At 41.1% G+C, this 24,970-nt stretch overlaps 1 protein-coding gene across 2 annotated transcripts in view; it reads right to left on the bottom strand.

The window, feature by feature from the left end:
- LOC122809086 (EBP cholestenol delta-isomerase) overlaps positions 1-16,812 on the bottom strand; it is a 100,098-nt gene extending 83,286 nt beyond the window's left edge. Inside the window, exons 1-2 of one of the 2 annotated variants that reach the window (XM_044080312.1) lie at positions 16,732-16,812; positions 15,682-16,279 (exon numbers count right to left, since the gene is read on the bottom strand). In XM_044080312.1, coding sequence (XP_043936247.1) covers positions 15,682-16,009 — 328 coding nt within the window. In that variant the 5' untranslated portion in view covers positions 16,010-16,279; positions 16,732-16,812. The other variant, XM_044080311.1, reaches the window with a different exon arrangement.
- Between the last annotated feature and the right edge of the window lie 8,158 nt (positions 16,813-24,970).

Here is a 24,970-nt window from a genome sequence, read left to right as displayed (position 1 = left end):
TGTCTGGCACCCTCATCAAACCATCCACAATATTGTATGTCAGGCACATATTAGATTAGAGATCAATGTTAGAGTTAACATTTGAGATTTCAGTTTAGTGTTAGCATTGTCACCTCACAGCAAGAGGTTCTCCGGTTTGATTCTCAACTGGGTTGCCTTCTGTGCGGAGTCTGTATGTCCTCCCTGTGTTCACATGGGTTTCCTCCAGGGTGCTCCAGTTTCATCCCACATTCCAAAGACATGCGTCAGGTGGATTGGACACTCCAAATTTGCCCTAGGTGTGAGTGTGCGTGCCAGTGTGTGGTATGGACGAACTGCCGTGGAGAGCTAGCCACCTGGTGGTGTAAACCTTGGCTCTAGAGGATTTGTCACTGTTGAAGTGACACCCCGACAACATGTGCAAAAATGGGAAAAAATGTTGAGGATGGATTGATGGAGTTCAGTTTAGTGTTCACATTTCTATCAGGCAACCCATCCAGCAACTAAATGGCTTCTGGACAAGGTCCTTCTGAAACCTCAGAGCATGAGATATACAGCTTCCTGTCACTCAGGATGAAGAGGAATGCATATATGCGCTTCCCCAGCCTGTAGAAACTCGCTCATAGATTCATACTAGGCTAACAAACACAACAGCCTTTTTAAGCCTAACCATGCATCCCAAATCTCTAACAAGTTCTGATACCCTTGATAAGTGTAAGCAGGGGTTTGAGAGATGAAACATTTACAAACAGGGGCCTGTGATATGAACCATTTACAGGTTGCTTGTGTCCATTACAGACATGGTTGCCAAACCAGGGATAAATATCCTGTTCCCCATCCAATTGTCCAAGTTGCACTTGAATTGGGTTAGGGAGGACCTCTACTTCACATGAATGGGAGAGCCTTTTCCATAGATGGGGTAGTCTCTGGAATACATACCTGTCTCTCCAGCAAGTCCTATTTATAGCACAGGCAAGGATTAAGTCTTTAGAATGGGTAATTCTGGTGCTGTTTGTATTGTGGATATGCAGGAGGTCCATCAGAGTGGGGTCTGACAATGCCCTGTATGGAAAGCATAGATTTCCCCTCAAAAGCTGTAGGAGACAGAATGCAGGGATGGGGCCTTGAGGCAGTCTGCATAGGACATTTTACTTAAGCCCTGTATTCTTTTAGTGAGGAATCTCTGTGGATGTTCCAATTGCTGTATATGCCTGGTTGTGTACATACCAAAGGGGGCAGCGTACTCAATGATACGTCTGATGAATGCCGAATACAGTGGAGAAATAACTTTCTTGGACTCAGATGCTATACCTCTGTTTATAAGTTACGCAACATAGAATGGTTTCCTCACTACTGTAGACACATGATGGTCAAAGGCTAGATTGCAATCTATGTGTGTCCCTAAGTCCCTGACAACTCTAAGGGGTGTGTCAATATGACAGTTACTAGGGGTGGATGACTTCCCAAAGGATACTATTATGCATTTCTTGGCATTTAATTTTAGTCCATGGCTCTGACACGAGTATTTGTTTGTGCCAGCCCCTCCTGGAGAACATATGTGTCAGTGTGAGATTCAATGACAGCTCCTAATTTGCAATCTGCAAATTTAGTCAGCCAGAGACCACTGACACTGACCTTGACTTCGGAAAAGTGAATGCCAAAAAAGAGTGGTCCAAGGATTGTGATTCTTTCTTTGATGGCTGCACTGCAAGAGTTAGAGAAGTAGGAGCAGCACCACAGCAACAATGAAGTCCACCTCAGGAGTCTGTGGCAAGCAAATCCAATCCTTTGGGAATGAAAAATCATGCCTGGTCTCTTTAGAACAAGGGGCCATAACAGCAGGGTTGTTACACATTGTTTGAGCCACCAAATTAACTTGTCAAATGGGAGAACTACACAAAAGGAAGAACTAGGAGACAGGACAACTTCAAGATGCATTTCGGCAAAAGACGGGGTTCTCAAGTATATCCTAGATGGGGTTCTCAGGTATATCCTGCTTCAACAAGAATAATCTCCAAAATGTCTCCAAACTTGGGGTGGTCTGGAGAGGATGGTAAGGGGTAGAAGCTTCCTCATCTTCATCCACTGGGGAATCAATGTGCTTCCTTTTTCACCCTGTCTTCCTTCCTGATCTCAGAAGGGAGGAATTCAAAGAGAAGGAAGACAAAAATAGTCCAAATGAGATCTCTGCTTCTTGTTGAAGCCCCCAGTGCCTCCGTCTCTTTTCGAAGGGAAACGGATGGCTAAAAATGCAATCCCTTCTGATCAAAACTGTGACAGACGCCAATCAGACAGAGCATGGAGAGAGGCCTGCATCATGAGCTTAGGACTGAAACTGGTGCCATAATCTGCACAAGGACTGACCCCAATAGAATCTAGGGTCAAGCTAGTATCAACTCTAGAGGACCTGCTGGCATCAGAAACACCGATAATGATGGCCAAATGTCTGACCTCTAGGATGATTTAGTTAATCCCTAAGAAATCAGGATTAACCTTGACCCAAAACATCAAGACCCAACTCCAAGATCAAAGTCTCCTGATGCCAAAGGCTGTGAGGCAGGGACCCCTTCTCCCCATATTCAACAGGGAAAGAGTCAAGGTCAGGAGTTGCATCCCTGCTATAAAAACCAACCCAGATGGATCCAGTAATGCCAGCACTGATAGAGGTGAGTTATTCAGCAGCCTCGATGGCATCAGGACCTGGAAGGGACCCAGAGAAGGAAGCCTTGGGCAGGAAACGGAGAAATTAGACAGTGGAGACCCTCAACTTACTACTTGTTTATTTACACTTTGACTGGGTTAATCCCATTAAACCAAGGCCTGTTTTCAGAGACTCAAAGTGGGATTCTACAAGTGCTGTAAGATCTGTTACATCTTTGTGAATTACCACCAACTCAGGAAGAGGGAATCTAAGTTTAAAATACATCACACTCAAGATCAAGAGTGCAGCACCCACTCAGCCTTGAGAATACACCCAAGTATTCTGTTTGCTGTTGTCACTGCCCTCTTGACTGTAATCCTTGTGGTCCACTTTAGCTGAGAACAATATCCCCCAAGATCCTATCCCAGCTCTGTTGCCAACAGTTCCACACACACCCCCTCCCCACCACCACAGAAACTTCATGCCAGGGTTGTTGTGATCCAACTGCAAAAACTACCACCTTTCTGTCTGGAAAATCAGATTTTTCCCAGTCCTTCCCTAGAATTTTCCCTCCATCCTGTGTGAGTGCACGAATTTTTGTGCAATCAGCAAGAGAGGTTGACCTGTTTATTTACTCCTTCAGATATACCCAACACAAGGGCAATGAAAAGTACTGGACTCAGAATAGACATCGGAATACTCCACTAATCCTTTTCCTTACTCTAGACCTAAGTGCATCTCACCACAACCCCCAGTGCCCAACCATTCAACTATGCAATCAATTCCCTCAGTCTTAGTCATACACTCAACTTACTTAGTTTCTCTATTAGCCTCCTGTGTGAGAGTTATAGGCCCTGCTAAAGTACAGGTAGACCACAGATATAGTTCACCTGTAACGTAATCATAAAACTGGATCAGGTTTGACTGATGGCTCTTATAGCCATGAACTCCCACTGGTTGCTGTCCTCTAAAAACACTCCTAAACTTCAACCCAGGGTTCTCTCCATGAGCATGTACACCACTAGCTAACAAACCTGTCAGATCTTAAGATTTTTTTCTTGCTTCCTCGGTAGTAAGTCACATTTGTTTTTTTTCTTAGACACTTCCACAACAGCCAGTGATCTGATTATCTCAGTCAAATGTTCTGCCAACATTCTGACCAGAATTCTGAGAACTTTGGAATAAAACTTGTCTGGTCATTGTGCTTCAGACGTCTTGAGGGCACAGAGTTCCTTCTCCAGCTGCATCCCGATTTTGTCTTCTCACCACCATGTCGCATCTTCCCTCCCAGCAAGGCACTCTCCCCAAAAATATTCTTTCAGCAACTCTGTATTTTCAGTCTTCTGTGATCTCCCTCCCACCTCTGCCCATCTGTCAAAGTCTATTCCTTGCTTCCTCCTATCAACCTTAAAAGAAAGAAAAAAATTCCCTCCCTTCTCGATCCCTTTCAACCAACATCTTTTCAAGCTTTAACCTTTGTCACCCACCTTCAGTGGCATTGTGTCTAGGACTGTACCTCCCCCTACCATCCCAATCATCCTTTCCATCTCATGAAGGCCCTATCCTTTGCCCTAGTTGCTATTCTGACCTTACTATACAGCCACATTAGCCATCTCTTTTTGCCTTTTCTTCATACCATTGAGAACTCACACTCTGGTCCATTTTCACAATTTTTTAACTCCCGCAATATGAGTCCCTGCCCATATACCCCCCCCAACCACCACAGCATAATCCGTACTCTTAAAATCCTCCCCAAAGTCCCACGCCAACATCCTTCCTACTATTTTTTCCCTTCCTCCTATTCTAAACCACAAACTGTATGATCAGTGTTGGCCAATGGTGACTTAAAAAGGCAGACCCCCTCTGCATTGGTTAGCACCACATCCAGAATTCTACCCTTTCCAATATAGTTTTACATCAATAGGCTAAATTGCTCATGAGGCAGTACTTCAATGAACTCCTATTCTCCATCCCTCCCTCTCTCTATCCCTCTCTCCACCCTGCAGTTAGAATCAGTCTGCTACTGGTGCATTCCGATCCCTATTTAGTACTATGCTCATCTTCCTACCCTTTTCCTTTATTCCCTCCTCCAGCATTTTATCCTCCTTCCCACCCCTCCCCTTTATTCCCTCCTCCAGGATTTCATTCTTCCTTCTTGATGTAGTTGGGAGATGGTATATTGCATCATTACACTACAGCTTTCTGTCCTTTACCTGGGCCTTCATTCTGACCATGCCCACTCCCTTGCCCCAGTGTTAATTTTGGTGCTCTTCCTGCTCTCCAACCTCATACTTTATAATTTTTCTTTATGGAAATAATTACTCTGCTCTTTTTGCTTCTTCTCCACCATTTCTGAACAATCTATACTCAGCCATCCTCAAAGTAACCCTTGTGTGTTCCATCTCTGTTTTTACTTTCTGTTTACTGCTCAAGTACCTAACCTGTATCCCATTTGATCACTCAGTTTCCATCCTAAAAAGTACAATTGCTGAGGCATCATTTTTCAAGTCCAGCACAATTGCACCACCGTCCTTTGTGGGCCAGGATGACTCTGGTTTCTCTGCCAGTTCTTCCATTTTTCTATAAATCCCATGCTTTTCTCCCCTGTCCACAGCCACAGCTAGTCGTCATAAATCACTGATATTACATTTTTTCCAAAGCGCCAACTGCTAGTACTGGTAACATGTCTGGAAATGCTTCCTCAAAACTCCCTCTTAATCTCTCTACCACATTTCTGGCCCTGCTTGCTACCAAGTCAGCTGTTTCTGCTTACAGGTCAGTGGTGACTGTGACAAAGGGAGATACTGCCAGCACAGCTATCTGCAGTTTTGTAAATAATTACATGTCATTTGTGAATATCAACATGATCTATTAAGATGGTTGTGTTATAAATGTATTAGAACTGTATGCCATGTGTATATCAAACTGGTCTGTACAGCCACGTGTGTTAAAAAGGTATTTTATAAAGTGCTTGTGCTTAAACTGTAACCACAGTGTGCCCTACTGGAATAGAACAGAAATGTACATGAATTATTATAAGTGTTTACATGTATATATTATAACAGTGGAAACTGGAATACAGGAGGTTAACTTCAGGAAAAATAGCTAAAATTAAATTACTTTATAGGCCAGCCCGGAGACATAATGTCTGTGCTGAGAAGTTTTCTGCATTATCTTTGGAGTGAAATAATTACTACCTCTGGAGTGAAATAATTACTACCTCTGAAAGTATAAAGGAATGCAATTGTTTTATGCCTTCCAGCATCTGCCAAAGATCTGAAATATATGTATTTTCACAGGTAGATGTTGAGTATGTCCCTCACTGCTGCCAGCTTCCAGCAGTGGGGAGTTCACCTGGGACAGAGTCAGATGACAAGAAACTGTGTCATTCTGCAAGCTATCCCAGCAGTAATATTTCAGATATTATTTTGAGAAGTCTCTTAGTGAGACAGTGCATTCTGTGTTCTGTCTTGGACCTGGCCTCTAGAAGATCCAGTCTCCATATCTGCCTTGCTCTAAGTAAGTTTCTAGGTTACAGTAATTCTCTTAAATACAGTCAAGAATATAAAGGTTTTAGCCTACCTTTTTTAAATAATTAAATAATTTGTAAATACTTCATTGTCATAAATAACCTGCATTCATGTTTTCTTGTTTCTGGAAATGAATAAAAATATTTAAAAAAAAAAGAATATAGTGAAGCTTAGCTTAGATGTTTTTCTTTATTTATTTGAGACTGTCCTGCAATGTTATTTTGAATATTTCCTGTGGTTTTGAACTCTGATGTCACTGTGAAGATATATTTAGTACTGTTTTGATCTTTTATTATTTATTAAGTATATTTAAACCTTTCACTGTAGCTGACCTTTGTAAGAGATACGTTTTGAGAGTACTTACATATTTATTTGGCGACACTGTGTGGATCACTCCTAATAGACTTGCCCTTGGTCAAACTACCATTTGTATTAATATTACACAGTAAGATTGGACACACTTTGTTAAGGGCCTTAAAGTAACTGATAAGAGTTGGCTGGTGGCAGTGATAACTACCTTATAGTATAGGCAAAAGGGGGCATAGTTAGTAAACCTATTCCAGCCTTTCCCAGGTGTGGGCGAGTGTGTGTGTGTGTGTGTGTGTGTGTGTGTGTGTGTGTGTGTGTGTGTGTGTGTGTGTGTGTGTGTGTGTGTGTAAATCAAACCTCAAAGAGCATGTGTCAGCTACTTTGGGGACATGAAGTGGCATGGCCACTCAGCTGATATCTCAACTCTACAGCTATGCCAGTGGGGAGTCTTATTGGGGATATGGAGAAAAAGGGAGAAACCATCCCCAGACTGACTGTGGTCTCTGTATGCTCTTAAAGGAAATTGCACTTGATGCAGAAAGCTGCATCTGGAAATACTGTGTGTGTACCCGTTAACCGCCCAATGTACGTCCCTCACTGGTGCTAGTGGTGAGGATTGAAGGTCCTTGATTACTGGTCCAGTGGGGGGGTCATCACAGTGACTACATGCACCAAAACTTGTGTCTACCCATATTCAAAATAATGGACAAGTGGAGAAAGAGTGAGGTACAAGGGAAATCAGGACTTGAGCAATTTCTGAAATGTTGGAGAGAATAACTGTTAAAAAGAAAATATGCATGTCTACTACATGAAATTAATGAAAAATGTCATTATGGTTCATTTTTGTTTCTATGAAGGTATGAATACCTATAACATTGTTTAAAACATGAAGATTTAATAAAGGTGTAAATCTGGGTACACCTCCTCCACATCTAACTGGCTACAATTTCAAGACCCGAAAATTACTGAAATCTCTTTCTTGCCTAGGCTCTTAATACCCTTTGTGAGTCTCTGATAACCAAGACCCTCTCCCTGCTCCCACATTGGCTGTTCCTTTCCTGGTTCATGCCACCACCATTCCCATTTTAACCTTTTCAGTGTCTGTATCAGTTGCTTTCCTTCTCTGTGGAATATTAAATACACTCCCCCACACTCGTGCTTTTCCTACAAGACCTAACCACTTTTCCGTCTCTTTTGCCCACTGCATCTACATCTGGCTGAATATCCATCCTTGCAGTTGGCTCCAGCATACCCCCCAGGGACTCTCTCCCCTTATCTCTGCTCTTTGCTCATTTTGGAACATCAAAACTGAGATCAGCAGTATCCAAATTCTACATACTGTGCATTTTGTTGCTTAATGTCCCCACAGAAGTACAAGATATTTCTGATATTTGTAGTAAAACATTTTTATTAGGGGGGGCATGATCAGCTGATTTGTACTGATATTTAAGTACAGAAATAGTTAAAATGGCACAGATACTGTTTCTGGTGAAGGTACTGTGAACAGTACTTGGTCCCCTAGTTTCTTAAGACATGAACCAATGCAACATACAGGAAAATCAATCTTAATCCATTTAAAATCAGCTGAATGGTACTTTGAGTAATAGCTTGTTTGGCACAAATGACAAAAGTGGGCCTAGGGAGAAAACACTGGGAACAAACCTTGATAAAACAGAGACTACTGGTTGACCATATACACGATAAGAAGAAGTGAGCTCCTACCCTTGAAGCTTCACTAAAGGTAAAACTTGCCATCAAGATAGATGACTATGTACATTAAAACATCCATGTACATTAATACCTTCTACAATCATATCTTAAAAATGCAAGACTGTTGTTTGCTAGAACAAAATGGTTACAACTAAAACAGAGCTAACAGGCTATTTCAGATTTGAACATTTCAGGTCACAAAGAAAAACCCTATCCATTCTTTCTCGCTGCAACATGACCCATCCTAAATAAGATCTAAATGGTAAATCTGACCTCAGCAATGTTAGAAACACCAGTTCCCTGGAACCACACGAGATGTCAAGAAGCTCAATTTATGCAATCAAAATTGGTTTAGTGCACCCCTTTATGCAATTCCTTGGCAGATCATTAAAACCTGGCTATGTCCACCCAGATGACCTTCAGTCAGTGGCAAGGGGTGGAGGCTGGGAATGAAAGACCAACACTAGCCCATCTCTGCAATAAGAAGCAAAGTGAGCAGAAGTTCCAAGTGGTGCACTGCTCAGCTAGGAAACTTAGTTCATGTGGTAGCAGCTGTGAGATTTTTTTTAGTACTTTTTTTGCCCTCCCCCCATCATTCACCAGGTCTACCCAACCAGATAAGCCTCCTTAAACTTTCTCCAACCTAAGTTCAGGGACATTGAGAAGACTGAGGCACCACGGAGTAGCATCTTACTGTTGCAGAGGTTTTTACTATGTCTTATGTTCCCTCCTTCTTGTGCACACATAACATCTTAGAAAAGACTTGCAATGGGCATGTTAACATACTGCTCAAACTACTAGGGAATCAGCCGACATCCTGCCTCCTTGAGGAGAACACCCCCATGCATGTCTCAAAACAAGGAGTTTAACCATTACATTTTTGTGTGTGTATGTTGCCTTTAATGTTATATACATTTCAGTCTTTTTCCAGCAAATACTGTGTTATGTTCTGAAATCAATTAAAAATATGACAATAAATTTTATTTGAGACGGTTGTAAATGTACCGTACCTTGGGATAGACTGGTGGAGGGAAAAAAGGAAGCTGGATTGAGAGTCTTGGAACCAAACATTTATCTTAACATAGTACAAACCAAAATTGTATATTTGTGGCAGATGTGAACTTAGTGCTCAATGGAAATATTTGTCTGGCTTAAAGGCTACAGAGGAGTTTGACAAAACATATTTTAAATTATAAGAATATTTTGAGAAGGGCATTGGGGAAAATAAAGCAAGTGATTGATATAAAGAAGATTAAGTCTTGGATGAACCTACGTTTACCTAATGGATACAGTAAAGTAGATCCCCAGTATGAAGATGGTCAAACATTGTGGAAGAAAAGAAAAACCGGTCTGATCTACTGGCGCCAAATGTAATATGCAGATAGGTGGGGTACACAGAGACAAACTAAACAATAATATTGTCTACTTAATTCTCTGAGTTTGGAATTTGAAAGCATGGTAAGCAATGCCCAAGCTACAAGTTTTAATAAAAACTTGGGATGATTATCACTTACCTTAATTTCACTGCTGTAGAAGACAACAGGTAATTAAAGAATTGAATAATAGGATATTTAAAGTGCATAGCAGGCACTCTTGTGGTTGAGACAGCAAGCAGCTCTAAGTAGCACAATAACAATACACAGTGCAAGGAGTAAAACAGCTTTAAATACATTATGTCTTACCAAGTGGCTGCATGTTGGTACTTTTAAGGCACACTGTCTTAACTTGTTGCCTTACACAGCAGCATTGTTGTCCACTGTTATGTCTGGCTGTGATGCATAAAGAAATAACAGTTATTAGGCACAAAGGAAAACCAGAGTTAATTAGCATACCATGGTAACAAGGGACCTGGTGCTGTGCAAGCTCCCTCTTGTCACAACTCACCAGCAGCACAGTGTGTGGGGTACATGTTTTCCTATACCATAGGGGACTCCAATGCTGGTACAGATTTTCCTGACATGCAATGGAGCTGCTGGGGGACTTTTGCTTTTAATACTATCAGGGAAAAGGGAACATATAGTACAATCTTTTTTGGTATAAAAAATTGTGTAAATACTACCAGCAAACATCTTCTAGTTATTAAGATTTAAAGTGCATCCCTACAATTGACATGCACATGTCCAAGTTTCTGTGTTGGTGATTTTCATAGTGAATTCCATGGAGCAAGGCTTTAGAATGGACTACAAAATCCATGTGATTCATACAAGTAATTGCACACAGTGGCAAGACCTTGTGAGCAGTACTGTTAATTTATGCAATAACAGTAGCCCCAGCCCCAGTTTCCCATGCTAATGACTCACCCCGCAGTCTGTCACAATCCATAAACTGTACATTGTGATTGTATGCACTGGTCCCACTACAGTAAAATGCTGGAATCTGTGTATAAATAGTGTACCACTTGTGGCACAGCACAGCAATTTTCGTAAGCAGATATTTCAGAATGGGGGTGTAATTTAGGTGCATACAAGGCACAGGAATGTATACTCTGGCCTTCCCAGAAGATACATGGATGTAAAACAAAATTACAATAGCTATTACTACCAATATTAGGCAAAATAGGGGCATTTTAAAAAATCACTCATGTTTCCAGGATACGACAAACCATTGGATTTAACAAAATAATGGACAAGTATTAATACATTTAATTTTTTTTTTTAATTTATTTACACTTTGATAACCAAGTTAGCTCCACTAAGGCAAATGCCTCTTTTCTGGGAGAAATCCAAAACTGAACCAACCACTGAGGATCTGGCGGATGCTGTAGATGTCATAGAAAACAGAATGTAGAACTACAAAAGTGACAACTACAGCATCTGCCAGATTACATAATATACAATGTTATAGAATCTACATCAATCATAATTTATATCTGGCATTTTTTAAATACTGGGGTTAATCCTCTATTTCATGATGGATTTACAAGAAATGAGATCAAAGAGGAATTGGAAGTTAGCCATAAATTTAAGAAGAAATTTATAATGACTTGGAATTACTGACTTCCGATGTTACTAAAAGTGAAACTTTACAGCTGGATGGGTGATGATGTAATACACAAAAAAAGCAAATATTCATGATGTAACATTAAGATGCAGTTTTGTGGCTTTATGTCTTGATGTTGATTTCAGCATTTACTTTTTATATGGTGTTCCAAGTCTGCTTGGTAGAAGTCTCTCATTTTTCAAGAGAATAAACTTAATTATATGTGATAAGGTGTTATGGAAGTACTTCCAAAGTGAAGTTACATCTAAATGTGGTGTACACTGCTAGATTTGGATTATAATTTAAAAAGTGATATAATGCACCAAATTAATAGCCTATATATTTTTTGTATGTTTTTGTATATTAAAATGTGAAATTATTGCAAGGCTTGTTTGTACCTGTGTGGCTTGTTTTGCATGCTCATAATGAGATGGCCATGACAGTACACAAAAATGGCACATATACCATCATACATGCCCAGTAATAGATCCTACCAAAGCCTGTCCACAGCTAGTCCATACTCAAAATAAACATGCTTCCTAGAAAATGTCAGTAAACTACAATACATAAATAAGCAAACAAAACATGAGCACTATGTTTAATGTTAACATGTTGTAAGAATGCATAGCACATTACAGCATGAGACTAAATTACAAACTATAAGAATATAAAATGAATAAGTAAAGAAGCATGTATGACCATTTCTTCTAAAAGTGGTCACTTGTTTTTCTTTAAAAAAAACACTGTACAGTTGTTGTATCTTTCGACTTATGGTCCATTTCTTCTAAAAGCTATCACTTGTTTTTCTTAAAAAAAACACTGTACAGAGAGTTAATGCACCACCCCAACCTTCTATCTTCAAATTGTGGAATACTGTATGTCATAATGTCTAACAAACAGACAAAATGTGCAACATTTACTAAAAGCTTCGTAAGAAACTTCAGCTAGGAAACCCAAAGAATGGTCACTTATTACTAATGTGATACTTCATACTTATAAACTTACTTTGATGAATTAATATGGTCCAATACTATTTACTACAGATAACAATTTAAAAAAATCTTAAACACTGAATGCGTGACAGATCCTTTTCAACATGGAACTCAAAATAATGAAAGTTCCTTATAATGAAATACACTTTAGAAGTACTACAGCCTCATTAACTTGAAAAGCAAACAAAAAAACTAGTGTACTATATATTTTTCTAACAAATGTATGCAGCACAATTCACATCTTATAAAGTATTAATTTCTGAAAACTGACATGGGGACATCTCTTCTGTCAATCAGAACTCCCAGCCTAGCTTGTAAAAAAATATTGAACAGCAGGAGTTCATGTGCTACACTACTGCTACAGAGCGAATATTCATGTATTACCTCACCTATTCCCCCCTAACATGTTTGCCATCTCCCTTGCAAAATATTTGATTTTCTGGTAAAATAACTGAGGATGTTTTGTACTTTATTGTTCAAAAATGCACTTTGATGCAAAACCTGTTGTTCTATTAAATTAAGTCAATTAGGGCAATATTTACAAAATCATCATATTACCCCACCCCCACAACCTCATCAGAATCAGGGACAATTATACCAATCAACCTCTTAGAGCAAGGAATCTGGACAAAGCCATAAATAATGGAGGGGCAAAGGCCCAAAATAGGGGCAAATTTTAAATACTGCTCTTACACACTTAGAAAGTTGATATAATTAACGGGTTTTGTATTAGCATGAATTTTCTGAAGGGCATGAAGTCTGAAACCTTAAATATCTGTTATTTTGTGACTTCAGTCCTTAATTTGCAAATGATTTCCCAGAAAACAACAATTTTGTGAGAAACAGACCAAAAATATGAAGAAAAATCTGGACATTCTGCGAAAATCTGTACAGCTGAGAGGTAGAGCTCTTTAAAATATTAGTCATTGCCAACTTGCAAAGTTAAAAGAATAAAAGAAAGTGATCGGCATTTATTTATTTATTTTATTTGACCTTTGCTGATGGGATAGTCCAACTGAACAGAAGCATTTTTTCAGCGGAGGCCCAGGGAGAAAAACTCCACAGTAAAACTAATAATAAGCAATTAAACAATATATTGGATAAAGTACATAGTATACAATTAAACAATTTAAGAGAGTATACAATTAAACAATTTAACAAATGTCTAAGTCACCACCCTATACACTTAAGAATGAGTTCTAAAATTGTCAAAAGAAGAGATGAATTAGGCAAATATTAGCATGTTTGTACCAGTGAAAGTAAAGATAAACTGAAACTAGGCAGACAGAGTCAAAGAGTTGATGTAAGTGGGATATAGTACAGTGTAGTGTTGCTTATTAGTTGGTGTTTAGGAGTAGAGAAGGGAGGAAGTAGCGGGGTTAGTGAAGGAGTAATGCATGAGTTCAGGTAGGACGGTTGCAATAGCAGGTCTAGGTGGTGTTAAGGTATATTTTGAGGGTTTTCTTGAATTCTTGAGGGTGGATAATATTTAAGGTCATGGGAAGTTTGCTCCATGTGACAGCAGGAGGTAGCTGTAAATATTCTGCCCAAAAGATTTCTTAGGTTTGTGAATCTGTAGGAGACATTGGTCAGAGTTTCTGACTGAGCGAGGGGGCATATAAAGAGAGACAAGTGAGGAGATGCTGGAGCAATAAGAGGGCTTATTCAGAATAGAATTTATAACAAGTAGCTGTGTAAGTAAGAGATGGTTAGGAAACTCTAGCCAGTTAAGTACCTGGAGAGCTTGAAAGTGATGAGATCTGGAAAGCAGATTGGCAGCAAATCTTGCCACTTTGTTGTAGGTGGATTTGAGTTTGGGAAGTGGTAAGGTCTGTAGGTTGGTTAGGATTTGGGAGCTGTAGAAGACATTGGGAAGAAAGTAGGCTTGGGTAGGTGAGGTCCAGGAGTTAGGTGTGAGGAATCTTTTGTTTCTGTACAAAGGTGGGTTTTCTTAATAGTATGGAGTACATGAAGGTCAAATTTGAGTTGCTCATCGATTACTGCCCTAAGGAGCTGATTACTGCCCTAAGGAGCTTAGTATATGTATCAGGTATTATAGTGGTGTTGTTTAGAAAGGAGATGGTAAATGAGGATTTAAGAAAGTAGAGAGATTTTGGGAAGAAGAGAATACGTTTAGTCTTTTTAGGGTTAAGTATGAGTTGGTAGTTAGTAAGCCAAGTTTCAGTGAGGTTAAAGAATGTCTGAATCAGGGTTAGCAGGTTGGAGGCGTTGTCAGCAACTGAGATGATAGTGGAATCATCTGCGTACTGTATGAGGAAAGACTGAGAGCAGGATGAGTACAGTTGGTTGGTAAATATGTTAAAAGCAAGGGGGCCTAAGATAGAGCCTTGGGGGACACCCATTTTGATGGGGAGAAAAGGAGGCAGATGAGAGACCCATTTTACAGATTCCTGTCTGTGTGTGAGGTAGCTGTTCAACCAGGAGATTGTAGCAGAGGAGAGGTTGACTTGGGAGAGTCTGGAGAGTAGGACAGGGTGAAAGACAGTATCAAAGGCCTTAGAGAGATCTAAAAAGAGGCAGGACACTAATTTATTATTGTCACTTGCAAGGGAGAGAGTTGGTAAAGGAAAGAAGTGCAGTGGTGGTGCTGTGGTGGGAGCAGAAGCCAATATTGGGTAGGGGTGACAGGTTTTCTTGAGTGAAGTCAGCGGTAATTTGTTTGTGAACACAGTGTTCAAGAATTTTGGGGAGGGAACACAGTATGGCAATAGGCTGATAGTTAGAGAGCCCTACTGAACTGCCACCTTTGTGGATGGGTATGGTGTGGAATTTTTTCCAGAGAGTGGAGACAGTGGATTCACTGATTGAGCGGTTAATGAAGATGGAGACTGGGTATGCTATGGAGTTAGGAGTAGCCTTTAGAAAAAAGGGGTAGCAGGTTAACAGCTGAAGGGAAGCAGGGTTTAAGTTTGAAAAGAAGTTTTTTTAATGTAACTGGCTAGAATGGGATTTAGTGAGAATGGGTATTTTTGATTATGGATGAGGTGGAAGGAGCTGGGTGGGAATTTTGAGTGAGTTTGCTGATGGTATCTATGAAGTAGGTGTTGAACATGGATGCGGTTTCTAGGGTGAGTGATTTTCTATAATAAAAGAAATCTAAATACTGTCATTTTTTATAAAAAAACATTATCCGCCACATTTTCTCCCTAAATTGCCAGTTTTAGGAGGGACTGCTTGGAGCAGACCGCAATTCTGTGCCAGAATCATGGACATTTGAGAGGTATACCTCTCCCCCAACACTGAGAGGTGGTAGTGGTAGGTAACCTCGTGCAAGTAACTTACCAGAACTCACAAAAGTCGAGGAATGTTGCAGTATATCAACTTTATTATTGTAAGTGTATCCATTTTAAAAAAGCACTTTTTGCTGAGTACAGCTGCGTAATATAGCATGCCCAGAATAACGGTGGCTATTCCTTTAGCCAATGCATTTAATTTAACCACGGTTACCAGTAAGAGGAGAATACCATAAATTTGGCAGTAATTAGTGCAAACACTTGAAGCACATAGTTAAAATACTTACAGAGCTGAGAAAGGAAGGAACGATCCGCTGCAATTTCCTTGCAATACCAAGAGAACCAGCCTTCAATAACACCATGAATAAAACCACAGACTGCAAACCAGCAAACTGCCAATCGTCGAAGATGCCCCATTCGTGTTCCTCCAGGCTGAACCCGGGTAGTCAACAGCCATGTCCCAACTAATACCACACCAGAAACAGAAAACAGAAACCCTACAATCTCTGACATACTGCGATCATTAGGAAAATAGTCAGGAATTACTAGCTCTCGTGGCCAGTAAGGGTGCTGGAAATCCACAGCAGATATTTTTTCCTCAGCTTCCAATACCATTGTCTCCAAGTAATATACTTCACTATATTAGGGATATCTTTTTCTGCCGCACTACCTTAATCAAAAGCGAGTTTCGAACTCAAAATCCACCTCACGACGTTTCAAATTCGCATCTCAACACAATCTCACTATGTGTATTTACTGGAAATTCAACGCCGTTTCTCGACTGCTTTCGCAAAATAAACGTTTGCTGATGTGTTGCAAGCAGAAGTACTATCAACACCGTTCTGCTATGTTCAAAGTTCACACCTAATCGAAAGACTGAAATCCCTTAAAACAGAGACAAGTTTTAATCAATGATTGCTGCTAGCAAGATTCCGCTTACTGTAAATGTATTTCCAATAATTTCTTACAAAAGTAAAATTAGATAGCCAAGAAACATATACACGCAGCTTCCAAATGTACTACACCGATATAGCTAAGCACCATTTACGCTAGAAAACCAAGTTCTCTCAAAATAAGACAACGGCAACACAGTCTCCATGGGGAAAATACTAGCAAAACATAAACTACTAGAGCAGCATCAAACTCATTAAAATAAATATAGTAACGTTTGACTATTCATTTACGAAGAATACTTATTTCTTATCCGGAATTCTTACACCCTGTTACTTTAAAAACTACGAACGCCGCTTCCAGCTAACATATTTATTTTTCGCATCATGCCAGAAAAGACCTACAGCTGCTCGTCAGAAAAACTGATAGCAAATCAAATCACAGACCGTTTCTTGCTACCCTAGAAACTGACATGATCAGATTCCCCAGTATCCAACCACAGCAAATGACACCAGCATCTGGCAACACTCAGACGCGCAATAGACCACTGCTAGAGCAGCACAATTGGCTGATCAACACCAAGGAACCGCCTTATGGGGATTAAATGGCACCTCCCTTGTTAAGTATTTCTTAAAGGAGCCATCGGCTAAATACATCTGAAGTACTTGGCGTCCCAATTATTATGCGAATTTTAAATAAGAATTATAAAAAATATATTATAGTGAGTTCATGGATATACTGAAGCACTGCATTGTGAAATAGAGGATTGTGGTTATGTCACCATATAACTGAGTGGTACATAGCTCTCAACCTCTAACCGCAAAAAAATCTGGACAAAACCAAAAATAACGGGGAGAATAAAACCCCAAAATAGGGACAAATTTTAAATATTGTTCTTATAAACTTCGAAAGTTGCTAGAGTAAAATGTTTTGTGTTACTATGCGTTTTACGAAGGGTATGATGTCTAAAACTCAAATGTCTGTCATTATCTAGTGAATTCGAATCCTCACTGATTTGGCCAAAAATCCAGAAATCACAAATTTTATAAGAAACAGACCAAAAATATGACGGAAAAATCTGGACATTCTTCGAAAATCTGGATTGTTAAAATGTATGGTGGTTAAACATATTAGGGAAACTGATTAAATAAATTGCCCTGAGTGTCATTTCAACAGTGGCAATCATCTGGAGCCAAGGTTCATACTGCCTGGTGGCTAGCACTGCCGTGGCAGACACTTGCTTTCACACCGCACTCTCGCACGCACACTGGCGCCTATGTTCAATTTAGAGTGTCCAATCCACATACTGCATGTCTTTGGAGTAGGAGGAAACCGGAGCACCCCGAGGAGACCCGCGTGAACAGAGTGAGGACATGTAGACTCCGCACAAAAGGCACCCCAGCGGGGAATTGAACTAGAGACCTATTGCTGTGAGGCGGCAAGTGATACCTCGCCCAGACGTGTTATTATAAATTAGTCACTGCTATACTTACTTGTTCTTCTAAGTTATCGTGTTAGCAAACCGATCTCAAGGAACCCTATGCAGTTGTTGCAGATCACTTTTATGTTTCATGAAGTTTTTAAGTTTATCTTTCACGTTTCTGTTGTAAACAGATTGCCTAGATAACAGTGTATAGAAGCATTAAATAATTATGCTGCATGCTCGCTAACTCCATTAATCATGCTGAAATCCCCTGATGTTATTAGCTAAACTGGTATCCCGTGCCAGTGTATCCTCTGTGACCCTGAAAACTCTATAAAGATGAGCCTGGTTATGAAACTATGATTCTTGCCATCAATTACTCTTGGCCTAGATCGTCTAATGTTTTAGATAAAGGTACAGATATACATTATTAAGTCACTGAACTAACTTTATGCAGATATCCTTTATGCATAGTCAGCCTTAGGCATAGGCCAACTAGGCGGTTGCCTAGGGCGCCTCTCTAGCAGGGACACTTTTCCAGGATTTATTTGGTGTAGGTAGACTAGGATGGGGGCACCTGGTGGTGCCGGGGGGGGGAGCCGTGGAGCCCTTTTGCTTAGGGCACCAGTTGACCTAAGGCTGCTCCTGCCTTTATGAGTAACTATATAGAAACCCATAGTTCTCAACCTTCCATTTCCAAAATGAGAAACATTAGCTCTCATAATGTGGAACAAATGGGCAAAATGTCGGACACACACTAACGGCTTACTTCTTCTTCTTCTTCTTCTTTCGGCCTCTTTTCCCTTTAGGGGTCGCCACAGCAGATAATCAGTTTCCATTTCTTCCTATCCTCTGCATCTTACTCTGTCACATCAACCACCTGCATGTCCTCTCTCACCACATCCATAAACCTTATTTTAGGCCTTCCTCTTCCTCTTACCTGGCAGCTCTACCCTTAGCATCCTTTTCCCAATATATCAAGCATCTCTCCTCAGCACATGTCCAAACCAATGCAATCTCACCTCTCTGTTTCTGTCTCCAAACCGTCCAACCTGAGTTGACCCTCTAATATACCGATTCCTAATCCTGTCCATTCCTAATCCTGTCCATCCTCATCAGAGCCAATGCAAATCTTAACATCTTTAACTCTGCCACCTCCAGCTCTGACTCCTGCCTTTTTGTCAATGCCACCATCTCCAACCTATATAAAATAACTGGTCTCACTACCATCTTGTAGACTTTCCCTTTCACTCTTACTGGCACCCATCTATCACAAATCACTCCTGAAACTCTTTTCCACCCACTCCACCCTGCCTGTACTCTCTTTTTCACCTCTCTTCCACACTCACCATTACTCTGAACTGTTAATCCCAAGTATTTAAACTCATCCATCTTCACCAGCTCTATTCCCTGAATCCTAACCATTCCTCTACCCTCCCTCTTATTCGCACACATATATTCTGTCTTAATCCTGCTGACCTTCATTCCTCTCCTCTCTAGAGCATATCTCCATCTCTCTAGGCTCTCCTCAATCTGTTCCCTACTCTCATTACAGATTACAATGTCATCCACAAACATCATAGTCCACGGGCACTCCTGTCTGATTTCGTCTGTCAACCTGTCCATCACCATTGCAAATAAGAAAGGGCTCAGAGCTGATTCTTGATGTAATCCCACCTCCACCTTAAACGCATCAATCATTCCTATCGCAGACCTCACCATTGTCACACTACCTTCATACATATCCTGTACCAGTCTTACATTCTTGTCTGTCACTCACAATTTCCTCATACAGTACCACAACTCCTCTCTAAGCACCCTGTCATATGCTTTCTCTAAGCCCACAAAGACACAATGCAACTCCTTCCGACCTTATTTATACTTCTCCATCAACACAGAGCAAACATTGCATCTGTAGTGCTCTTTCCCAGCATGAAACCATACTGCTGATCACTAATCATCACCTCTCTTCTTAACCTAGCTTTTTTCCCACCCACCCTCCCAGTACTTGTGGTAGTCTTTTTGTCTTGGTGGCTTTGAGTTTCCCACCTCTAGTATAAAGTTGATACTGGAGACTCCCCCCAGTCACATTACATCAGCTCATTCTACTGTTAATAGTGAGAACTTAGCAAAGGCCCACCCCTTTAGCTTCTGAATATTGATATTTTCAGTCTCTTCACTTTCTACTAAAAAAAAAAAAAAAAAAAAAAAAAATACTGTTTCCTGCCTTTCATGGAACTAGTGGAGTCCAGATACAAATTTGCTGTATCCAGGACTGTTTGTAAGTTTCTGAGTGGTGGTTTTCAATTTTTCCCTTAGATCTGCTAGTTCTCTGCTCTCCTGCACTATTTCTAGCTTATTAGTCTACCACTTTACCAGACTTCTTGTAGTAGCAATTATTGTAGCACACGAAAGTGCTACCAGCACTAAACGTTCTACAAGAAAACAGCTCCAGTACGTATTATTAATGCCCACCCCTCCAGGTATGTCTAAAGGTCAGTACCCTATGCTTTCTCCTATTAACCTGGTGAGCTTGGGCATCCTGAGGCAATGTAGTAACTGCTTCATGTACACTGACAACCCTCTCCTCTTGCCTCCCAACACTCAGACTTGTGAGAGATGCACTTAGATACCCAAACTGGAAGCCACACACTCTCCAGCCAAGATCGGAATAGCTGGTCAAGAGGAGAAGGTCAACACTTGCACCACACTCCATGGAACACATAGCCCTCCAGAACACACACTAGCACTGCCTTCACATAAAAACACAAACCACACACCCACCTTCGAGGAGGCTCTCAATAAAAATCTACCCAAACAGCAGAGACCTCCAAGGCAGAAACACACTTGAACACCACAACACAATAATAATCATGAGACACATAACTCTTCTAAACAGTGTGCCACTCAACCAAAGCCCCTAAGGCAAAACAGCATGCCCAACACACTAGTCATGGGTGATTCGATAGTGAGGCACACTGATGTCCCACTCACTAGGTTGAATAAGGAGAAAGTAACAGTTAGCTGCCTGTCAGGTGCCAGGATCCACCACATAATGCATGCACTCAGGTCCCTAAACAACAGGTACAAATATGACTCTTTCATTGTACATGTGGGTGTGAATAACCTGAGACATATCTCCCAGGACTACGTGAAAAGAGACATGGAGGAACTCTCAGATTATGTAGTCCAGGCAGGTATGACACTAGCCCTGAGCAGCCTCCTACCATCACCCAGAATGATACCACAGTACAAGCGGAAAATTATTGATTTCAACAATTGGCTAAGTTTCTGGTGTCATTCTAAGGGGATCCAGTATCTGTCTGCCTGGGATGACATGACTGACAGACCTCAATGCTTTGCCAGAGATGGCTTGCATCTGTCACCCCTGGGCTTCCGGATACTGGCCAAGGCTCTTGCCACCCCATAGTGCCTTTTTAGGTGGTGTTCCAAAGACCAAATAATCACTGTAACAGCTACAAACAAATGCAATCTGAGGGTCATGCTGGTCAATGTTAGAAGTCTAAATCTCAAAATGCACTCACTGAAAGCACTCCTTAAAATGGAGAACATTGACATTTGCGCTGTAGCAGAGACCTGGTTCAAGGCAGCAGATAGCACCTCTGCACTACCAGGCTATAACTCATTCTATACCTTTCAGCCCCAGAACTTGGACCGAAGCTCCAAGGGCAGTGGTGTTTCCATATTCATAAAGGATGTGTGCACCTCCAGACTGGTAGCCCAACATAATGCATCAGAGATACTTCAGGTGCAGCTAACATTGGATAAGACAGCAATTCAGGTCATAGCCTGCTATAGGTCCCCAACCATGACCCAAGACTCACACTCCACATTCCTAAGGAACCTAGAGAATATTAGGGTCCAACCTAACACTCTCCTGCTGGGCGACTTCAACTACCCCTCCATTAACTGGGAAAATTACTCATGTACCAATACACTTGCCCAACATTTCCTGGAATTCATTAATTCCAATGCCCTGGACCAGCTCATTCTTACCCCCACTAGAGGTAACAACGTCCTTGACCTGGTCATTATTAACATGGGCAATCATTGCTCTATACCAATAGTCAACTCCTCCCTGGTTAGATCTGACCACAAACTAATCACCTTGGAAATCCACATCCCTCCCACCCCACCCCCACAAAGGTAACCACCATGAAAAACTTCTCCAAAGCTAACTTTGGGCTCCTAAAAATAGAGGTGGCTAACTTCACGGCACCCATGCAATTGGAGAACAGCTCAATGACCACCAAATCATACACTAATGCCCTGTACGAACACGTACACATATGCATGGATCTTGCCATACCCAATAGAACTAAGAAGCTCTTTTCCAAAAAAAGGAAGCCAATCTGGTGGTCCCTGCCATAAACAAACTACAACAGAAGGAGGAAACTGCTGCAAAATAAGGTGAAGTCCCAAGACTGGAAAAACTCCCTTATCAGCCTCAACAAAAAGTTGAGACCCCTCATCAAATCCTCTAAAGCTAGCTATGAAAACAGAATTGCAGCAGATAGTAAAGACTACCACAAGGCCTTCTATAGTTATGTAAAGACTCTCCACGGCCATACCCAGATTTGCTTGGAGCTGTTGCACAATGGCACCTCCTATACCGAGCCAGCAGATATTGCCAATATACTGGCCAACAGATTCAATGCCAACTTTACCCCTCTCTCCCTCACCACAGGACCAATCACAATAGCAGTAGATTGCCAGGCACCCTATATTACTGCTACACAAGTAAAAACAGCACTGTCCAAGGCCAAGAATACAGCTTCTCTGGGACCAGACAATATCCCTGACTGTGTTCTACATGAGCTACAGAGTGAACTGGCACCTCACCTGTGTGTCCTGTTCAATCACAGCCTCCCTTCAGGCTTTGTCCCTACCGAATGGTGCACTACTACAGTCATCCCTCTCCACAAAGGAGGAGCAACTACAGACCCTGGGAACTATCGCCCCATTAGCCTGACAAGTCTGATATGCAAAGCTATGGAATGCATCATCATAGGCCTAATAAACAAGGATATAGGGAATCTCCAAACTCTGGATCCCACACAATTTGGTTTTGTGAAGGGTAGATCATGCCTGTTCAACCTGGTCAACTTCTTTGAGTCAGTCACCAGAACTGTGGATGAAGGCAAGGTGGTTCATACAGCCTACCTCGATCTGGCCAAGGCCTTTGATACCATTCCCCACTCAGAAATAATAGAAAAACTCACTAAGCTAGGCATCAACCCCTATATCATTAGGTGGGTTGCAAATTGGCTCACAGATAGAATCCACAGTATGAAAGTAGCTGACTCCAAGTCAGACTGCCATCCAGTCACAAGTGGAGTCCCACAGAGTTCGGTCCTGGGTCCTCTCCTGTTTGGTATCTACTTCTCTGAAGTCCAGGCCAACATGAAGGGACTCTGGCTGACAAAGTTCACAGACGATTTCAAGTTTGGAGCCATAATTAACTCCCCAAGTGATGTTGACATCCTACAGAGTGGCCTCACTGAGACCAACGACTGGAGTCAGAACCATGGCCTTAAGCTCAATGCCAAAAAATGTGTCATCATCCCCTTTGGGAAAAACCCATTTCCCTTGAATTACCACATTGATGGTAGTCCACTGATCACAGAAGGCGTCATAGGAGATCTGGGAACACAGGTTGACAGCAACCTCTATTTTGACCACCACATTGCCACTGTGGTCAGAAAGTCGTTCTATGTGACACATCTCATTACTAAGGATTTTGCATCCAGGAAGAAAGAGGTCATTGTCTCCCTCTACTCTTCCCTCATTAGGCCAATCATCAAGTACAATGCCCCATTTGGCATGTACCTCACTAGACACCTACAACAACTGGAGAGGCCGCAAAAGTACCTCACAAAGAGGATCCAAGGCCTTAAACACTTGTCCTATATGGAAAGACTCAAAGAACTCCAACTATTCTCTGTCTCATATCGTCTACTTAGAGGCGATCTCTGCTTGACTTACAAACCCATGTCTGACCCAGCTCTGCTAGAAATGCTACAGCTAAAGAAACCCAATCCCTCCGCACTACACGCTCCAGAGACCTCAACCTCATTACCACAACCAACAGAACAAGCTGGAGGGACAGGTTCATAACACAGAGACTGCCCATGCTATGGAATAGACTTCCCATACATGTTAAGCGGAGTGCCTCACTGGCCCTCTTCAAGAGAAATCTTGATAAGTGGATGGGAAATAGAAAGTTCACCTCAGGGATCACTCCAGTGGCTCTACTTGACAGAGGCACTGGGAACTAAGGTCGGGTGGCACGATGCCAGGGTAATCCTATGGGCTAGGCTTGGGAAGGCTCCAGGGCCATTAGCCTAGTACACACCTAGGAACCTAGGAACTTCATGCTGTGACTAATTACTAACAAATCCAATTAGGAAGGTCATAGGATGGTTAAAATATGCTGTTTTTACATATAAAAGTACATTTTAATGAATTAATGTGATTTAGTTAAATTTACCACGGATAGCAGTTAAAAAATTCCTAACACTGAATATGTGACAGGCCCTTTCAATGTGGAACTTTGAGGAACATGACTTTTTAAGATCTGAAATGAAGGACAAAAACAAAAACAACCAGAAGTCCACCTTTCTTAAGAAAGTGCACTTTAATTAAACAAGTAAAACTGATCTTTCGAGTTAAAACTCTTCCTCAGTGTTCCATAAAAACTAGATAAATGCACTCCAATGAGGTATGTTCCCAGTAATGAAGTATACTTGAGAGGTATGTAGGAATCTAATACATTAAAAACTGTTAACTGTGAGATTGCTTAGAAAGTACCCTCCTGTCAGGTTATATCTTGCTATTTTAGGATGCACTTAAAGGAAAACAGGAAGATGGATGATCAACTGCCATCTACTGTTCATCAGTTACATTGTATCTGATTGTCGCTTTATGTGTATGACTTACAAAGGATAAAAGGTGAGCATTGCATGGTGTACAAGCAAATCAGAGAGTCAGTTTTTTTTTAATTCAACTCCACATTTGAATGAAGAATTAGCACTTATTTCAACAAGATGGGTAAATATTAGTCCCAAGGTTAGGTGATCTCAGAGTGAGTATATTTAGAGATGCAAGACTGTGGGGTACACAGAGTGGCATCCCCCCCACACATTCTTTTTGAAATATTGTTAAAGCTGATAACTTGAATTATCCACCTAACAATTTTGATGTTACCTGGTATGGTGTGTGATGAAGCACAGATCTAAATT

This window comes from Protopterus annectens, chromosome 8.part0, assembly GCF_019279795.1.
Source record: "Protopterus annectens isolate FY-2018-M chromosome 8.part0, PAN1.0, whole genome shotgun sequence".
NCBI classification, from domain to species: domain Eukaryota; kingdom Metazoa; phylum Chordata; order Ceratodontiformes; family Protopteridae; genus Protopterus; species Protopterus annectens.
The sequence above is the reverse complement of the archived record's forward strand: the minus strand, read 5'-3'. Positions and strand labels throughout refer to the sequence as shown.